Source organism: Brachyistius frenatus, unplaced genomic scaffold, assembly GCF_029030835.1.
Source record: "Brachyistius frenatus isolate BFR_SWC_R1_liver_20210118 unplaced genomic scaffold, ASM2903083v1 Contig_17, whole genome shotgun sequence".
NCBI lineage: Eukaryota > Metazoa > Chordata > Actinopteri > Embiotocidae > Brachyistius > Brachyistius frenatus.
The window spans coordinates 5,646,052-5,653,283 of NW_027210616.1; the positions used below are offsets into that span (position 1 = coordinate 5,646,052).

At 38.0% G+C, this 7,232-nt stretch overlaps 1 protein-coding gene across 1 annotated transcript; it reads left to right on the forward strand.

Annotated features, from left to right (window-relative positions):
* The first annotated feature begins 253 nt into the window (after positions 1–253).
* LOC138618689 (paired box protein Pax-5-like) lies at positions 254–4,461 on the forward strand. The gene is made up of 7 exons (XM_069694603.1): positions 254–257; positions 1,590–1,755; positions 2,657–2,854; positions 2,938–2,978; positions 3,063–3,170; positions 4,211–4,354; positions 4,439–4,461. The coding sequence occupies exons 1-7, from the start codon at positions 254–256 to the stop codon at positions 4,459–4,461; spliced, it is 684 nt and encodes a 227-aa protein (XP_069550704.1).
* Positions 4,462–7,232: the final 2,771 nt, after the last annotated feature.

Here is a 7,232-nt window from a genome sequence, read left to right on the forward strand (position 1 = left end):
GGCAAGCAAAGAACAAATGTTCAAAAGTTTCAATATCAGAATCACAAAATATAGGCCCTATACAGTTATTTATGTTAAAACATAAATAACTAATATATATATATATATAAATAATATAATATAATATTATATTATATTATATTATATTATATTATATTATATTATATTATATAAATAATATGTTAAATCTTGTCTCAGGAACTCATTAAAAGCATTTATCATTTTAAATTGAGTTTCTTTAGCCTTTGGTGACATGGGTAGAGTGAGATATCAACTGGTATGCAAAGTGACCTAACTTCAGTTGTAAGATTGATGTAGTGGAGAAGAAAATAAAATATTAAACTCTAAAATGTGCATTTTGAAAAAAAAAGGTAAATGCAGGTACTTTATAAACACCTCAACAGCATTATTAACAAGTGTACTAATTAGTCCAAATGTAGCATATTTTGTCCACATTTCACCATTAGACTAATTAAGAAATAGTAACATCATAATGAAAAACACTGATATCATAATAACAACTATGATTGTGCTACCACCTGAATAATTGTGTTTTTTTTTCAGTTGTCATTTTATAGGATAACTTAACAAGTGGCATTATATCTCACATGGTTCTTGTTTTACAGCATTCTATATGTTAAATTGAACTGAAAGATTTTATTCAGTTTGATGTATTTGAAATAAAAACAATATCAGTGAATCACAAGGCATGTTCTCTGTTGTATATTCTGGAAATGCAGGGGTTTTAGCAACCTTTGGGATGTTTACATCCCAGATACATTATAAACTTAGACAAGTTAATGATGGGGTGATTTATTTTTTTTGCCCAATACAACACAACAGGTTATTTTCAACTCAATATGCTATTTTTCCCAGCAAAAATGTTATTCGGGGGGGGGGGGGAACAGCATTTACACATTTGTGTTGTGAAATAAGAAATGGACTATAATTAACTAAATAAATGAATAATAAAACTGATGTGTACATTCTGAGATGAGTGTGAAGTCCTCGGTGTATGGGGAGGCTGTGGGACCTATAAAGTCCTGTCTACAGCCCTTTTTTATATATATATATATATATATATATATATGAACGCATTATAACGCCTTTAGTGCCCTTGCAGCGTGCGCGTGCGTTCAGAGGCTCGCGCTGCTTCCCACCGGTCAGGTTCCTGAACGTGAGGCATAGAGGCAGCTCATCGGCCACCCTGCATCGCCAAATAAACATACCGGACACAATCTCTATATGGGCTCTCTCTCACTCACTTTTTTTTTTTTCTTCCAGCTTTCTGTTTGAAAGAGTTGGCTCCTGAAAAACAACTTTGTATCAACCGACGTCTCCACAAGTTCAATAGACTTCAGACTTCTTTTTATTTTTTTTTTTTTTTTTAGAATAGTCTGTGATGGAAGTACGTTTTGGACAGGCTTCGCTCGCCGTTACGCACAGTAAGTAACACTATTTCTTATTAAATGTATTTATGATGTGCCCCGAGTACGCAGAATAAGTTATAGGCTAAACCTAAACCTAAACCTAAACCTAAACCACCGTGTGTTTTGATTTGCGTGTCTTGTATCGGATCCGCTGCTCAGGGCACGGCGGGGTGAACCAACTTGGTGGTGTCTTCATTAACGGGCGCCCGTTGCCGCAAGTGGTGAGACAGCGCATCGTGGAGCTCTCGCAGCGTGGCGTGCGCCCTTGTGAGATCTCCCGCAGCCTGCGCGTCAGTCACGGCTGTGTCAGCAAAATACTGGCTAGGTAAACAGACTTATCTTATCTTGGTAATATATATATATATATATATATAACATTATTTATTCATTCATAGACGCAGGCTATTCAAACATATTCTGTATACATTTTAAGAATATTATTTCCTGCATGCTAGACTAAGTTTTAGGACTTTATTGTTTGAAGATGAAAACCACATATCTTCAAGTGTTTATAACTCAATTGTAAATTCATACTTAAAAACGGCGCACTTTGTGTAGGCTGCATTATTATTTATTTTTGATGTCTCAATATTTTGTTTGCATGGCCAGTTTAAACTCCTATCTGTTGTTGGACCCCTAATCACCCCCACTATCAATTTCATTATTGCCCCAGGCACCTGTAATAATAATGGGTACCGGCAGAAATGATTCATGGCCTATTGGTTGAAATTACACAAAATTAGCAACAATATTTAACAACTAATTAATAGTTTAATTTTAGTTTCTTTTATGCAAAGATTTTTTTTAAAGTCTGCGGCACTGGCTTCTCAAATGTAAATATTTCATAGATTTGATAGTTTTCTTAAAGTCTACTTCTTTGTGTTTTTCACTGTTCATCACATTTGTGATGACACTTTTAGCTTGTCAATGAATAATGATGATCATTTACCACTGTTTTCTCAAATTTAAAGACTAAAACATCAGTCAGATAAACCAATACCTGAGGTTTCGGGATATTTACTTGATACACAAAGAGATGGAAGCAGTTTGATTAAACATAATAACAAAGGACGGAGGGCCTGTATGTCATTCCCCCTCAATTTATTACAAATCTGACCCTAACAATGTGAAGTTAATCCCTGCAGTTGCCCACTGGGCCTGGTTGGTGATGCAGCCTCGTCCTTAAGTAAATCTCAACCCTCCTGATGTCATCACGTTTCATCCAGGTACAATGAGACAGGGAGCGTCAGACCAGGACTAATTGGTGGGTCGAAGCCCAAAGTGGCCACTCCCAGAGTCGTGGAAAGGATCCTGCATTTGAAACACAACAACCCCACAATGTTTGCCTGGGAGATCCGAGACAGGCTGGTGCTGGAGCAAGAGTGTGACCACAACAGTGTGCCCAGCATCAGCTCCATCAACAGGTAAAGATGACTTCATACGTATGTGAACCTGACGACACGTATCTTTAAAATGAGTTCTGAGTGAATTTTCTCTGTCTTCACAGGATCATCCGGAACAAAGTCCAGTCTGAGTCTTGTGACGTTTGTAAGTTCTTTCTTTCCATTCTCCTCCATCTTTATCTACATGAGCTCTACGAATGCTTCATGCCACTGACCTGTGCCCCTGCAGTGTCATCTGTATCACCTGTTGCCATTGGAACAGCCTGTTTCTCTGATACCAGCTTTTCAATCAGTGGGATTCTGGGAATCAGAAAATACAGCAGAAAACATACAGAAGGTAATATAATCTGTAAGTAAGATCAGAATTTGTGTGAAAGTATAGGATACACTTTGTTTGTCACTTAAAATATTTTTTCTAGTCAAAGTGCACCTTAACTGCAACTGCCACTTTAAAATCTGGACAACAAACAACGATATTGTCCTGCAATATCTCATGTAAAAGTTGAGCAAATATGCTTGACAAATGGACACATTTTATAATTCATTCGGTCACTTTTCTTGTTTTTTTACTCAAATTACATGTAGTACATGAAATTAGCCTGTATGGCATCCAAATCTAATTTGAGACCCTTCACAATGACGTGTGATGTTTGTTCTTTCATTTGAAAAAAAAAATTGCAATCTTTCCATGTGGTTGTATCTGTATCGGAAAACCTTCAGGTGAAGTCATTGACTCTGAAATCATGTTTTTTCTGTTTCATTTTTTTCAGGAAGTTTTTTTAGAAATGAGTGTCTTAAAGCAGAAGAAAATCATCTAGTTCACAACAAGAAATTGCACTTTTGCAAGACCATTTCTGAAATAAAAAATTTAAAAAAATTACTTTCTTCATCGGCAATTTCTATTCCTGTAAAATTCCTGTCAGATTTCACATTAGAGGAAACATTTTGTGAAGATGTTTGAATTCACAGAGGAGACACAGAGATTACCATGGATTCTCTGCTGTTTTAGACCCCACAACAGACTGATGTGTAAAGCTGGTGGTCCTGTGTTAATATTAGTCTGACTGAAACATCCTCCGCAGCAGGAGACCCACCTCACCCTCCCCCCAGGCTTCTGTCCTCCCAGCCAGCAGGCTCTCTGCTCCTCCCTGCCTCTCCATCGCCTCCGCTGCTCATTACAGGCCTGCTTACACCTCCACTCCTCCATCACTGCAAGCATTAGAAGAGGAGATTGCATAGATAAATATGCCTTGTTACCCCTAGAAACACACACATGAATGCTTTTCATCATTCTATTAATTAGAACAAGTGAAGATAGAAACAGAGGTAGGAAGGGAAATGAAAGTGAACCTGGACTGAAGGCCTTTTGTCTTCCAGGTGGGAACGTCTCCTGCAGTGTGGACCACGACCACCCATGTTCCTGTTATGACACCTGGGGACGGTGTGACCCCTGCATGACCTCTGTTTCCAGCCTGACCTTTCACCCCAGCCTATCAGCACATCATAACCCCGACCTGTTAGGTTAGTGTAAATCAAAAAACATCACTTGTCTCTCTTATGATTACAGCTTTAGTGTGTCTTTCACTCATCTGTCCTCTTGTTCAGGGCCTTCATGTCCAGAGACCTGAGAAGACATAATGTCATCGCTTTAGGGACATTTCATTTATCTGTGACATCAAGATAGAAACCTGAATCATAACGACAATCCTGCTGAAATAAAACTGAAATGACAGACCTCACCTTCCCTGTTTTATTTACATACAACGTAAATTGGAGAAAATAACATGCACATGCTGTTATCTCAGACGCTTAATAGAGCTTCATCAGTCCAGCATATTATTCCCCATCCCCATCACCCCTGTGGCCATTCTCTCCTCAGTCAGTGGTTGAAGGGGAGCATCATTAGGGGCCCCATGATGGAGAACAGTAGCTGTTTTCTCTCCTTTGTGTGCATCTCCCTGGCCTCCTCTCCAAAATGAAGGATTGAAGGAGAGGATGGGAGCTGCCAGAGGGACCAGCTGGGTCAAAGAACAGCAGCGAGAAAGAAATCTGCCCAGCAATGGACATCAGTTTGCAGGAGGCATGGAGAGAACGGACACATGGTGGCAAATGCTTGTTTTTTACAATTTACATACAGGCGCGTACACACACATCCACAAATACTGTACATGTATAAGTGCTTGTAGTCAAGACTGCAAGATGGTCACATTACTGCAAATATCTGTGCATATAATTCAAAAAAGTATGAGTAAAAAACAATTTCACTTTATGAGCCTTCTTGGATTTAACAGGCTTCTCACAAACATCAAGTTATTCTAACCTCAGAGGCATGAAGTACAAAATATTTTTCTTTAGCTTTACAGTCTTGTACACTATTCTTGGATTCTCCATTTGAGCAAGAAAAAAACTTTCAAGATGGGAGCAACCTCAAGAATCTCAAGAGAAGGGAGTCCTCTTCCAAGATGGACAGAGCTGCCAAAAATGTCAGATTAGATAGAAGCAGAAAGAGTAGAATTACAGTACAGAGGAAGAGATAATTATGTAACTTAAGTAAATAAACTATCATTACTGTAAAATATTGCATAAATAAATTTAAAAAAACATCGAATTTAGTGTAATAAATTGATTTGTTTCAGTGTAAAGTGTTAAAAGGAACAGAGCCAGCATGAATATCGATCCCACTTTTCCTGTCTAACATCATTGATCTATCAGGCCTGCATTTGTGTGTGGCAGCAGTTGTATTAGTGCTCATTAATTTCACCTGCAGGTCAATTCAGTAAGACAAGTTGGATTCACAAACAACCAAAATGTGTTGGTTGTTTTCACAGAAGATGTCTCTTGACGTGTCACAGAAGGACAAGCACAGATGTAAATAATAGAAATAAAGATGTGTTAACTCCATTTAGCTGCTTCAGTGTCAGAATCCTGGTTTTGTTGGTGGTGATTCTGTTATGCTTTACTGGGGCACTTGAATAAAAGAGAGCTAATGTTTAGTTTATATGTAAAACCTGTCCTTTTCCCTATTTCCTTCGAAGGACAAGTCAAAATGATGTGAAAAAGGCCTGTGAGTGTTACATATCGAGCAGGAACAGTATATTCAAATAATAATATGGAGAAACGAGACTAGATAAAGCACAAACTTCTGATATTAAGTAAATCTTGAGTATAGAGTTTCAGGCCGAAAACTGATGCTACAGTCTGTCCTGTTTTAAGAAAATGGGGTTTACTGTCACCTAAAAGTAACAAAGCCATCATTGATTAAAGTTATTATTTCCACCTGTGCTTTTCTTCCTGTGACTGCTGTGGAAAAGTTGTACCAGTAGGGGGCAGCAGCTGTATCAGTAGTGTAAACTGAGTCTGTGCTAGGGATGCATTTAAAGAGCCTATCATAAATCAGTGCTGAGCACTTTTTAGACAACAATACCAGAAACTGAGCAGTCACTTTCAAGCTTCAACTTGTTAGAGCAGCTCGTTCAGACAAGATGGCCGACTCTAATTTACTTTGACTTTTAGGCTTAAAGTTTGCACATCTATAATAAATCTATAATAAGTTTACAGCATCCCTGGCTTGTGTTGGTCAAACATTAATTGTTAGTTATCTTACCTGCTCGCTCTTCTCTTAATTCTGCTACATGCTGTGCAGTGCAGCCTCCTGAGATAATCATTAAACATCATGTTTTTTTGGGTTTTTTTTTAAGAATTTAATTTATTCTGCTTATATGTAAAGCCAGTCTATTTCATTTAGAGTCCTTCTAATCAGCATTTATTTTTTTTCCCCTCTTATTTCAAGTAGTCTAAGAAGATATTCAGTGCGATATTCCTGGCAATAGAGGATAATGAATGTGAAGGGAGCGTTGCAGAGTAAGGCGTGCACACTGGCTGACTTTGAGCATCACTGGTAAAGAGTTTCATGTGCTGAGACACTCCTCCAATCACGGGATACAATTCAATTAAAACCTGATGTCGACTGTTTTCAGATTTGTTTTATATCCTGCTGACAGCTGGCAGGATAACAGGATGATGTGTTGTTTAACATCAGTTAAACATGAAAAACTTTGGCTTTAAATAAAACCCACCGCCACAGGGACAGATAATCTGAGGTGAAAAGCTTTCTGCTGTTAGTATAATCCCACTATTATTTGTTACTGCGGCTGCCAGTATAACTTGATGCAGCTGTTTTTAGACCACAACATCATGGCTGGTTCTGAGGCTGCTACATTAAGCAGACTAGCACCGCTTCTACTGAGTAGCTCTGACTGACAGTCCCACTGTGAATATAACTGTTATCAACCTGCCATTTTTATAGTTGCTACAAAATATCAGCACGACTACTAATAAAACTGTATATAATTGTATATTACACTTGACACTGTAGAATAGGATGTAACAAATTAACTCC

Bases quoted from the DNA above. Each gene is read 5' to 3' on its own strand.
- LOC138618689 (XM_069694603.1), top strand. The intron at 1,756-2,656 runs GTAAACAGACTT...CGTTTCATCCAG, and splicing joins GTCAGCAAAATACTGGCTAG to GTACAATGAGACAGGGAGCG. The intron at 3,171-4,210 runs GTAATATAATCT...TTTGTCTTCCAG, and splicing joins CAGCAGAAAACATACAGAAG to GTGGGAACGTCTCCTGCAGT.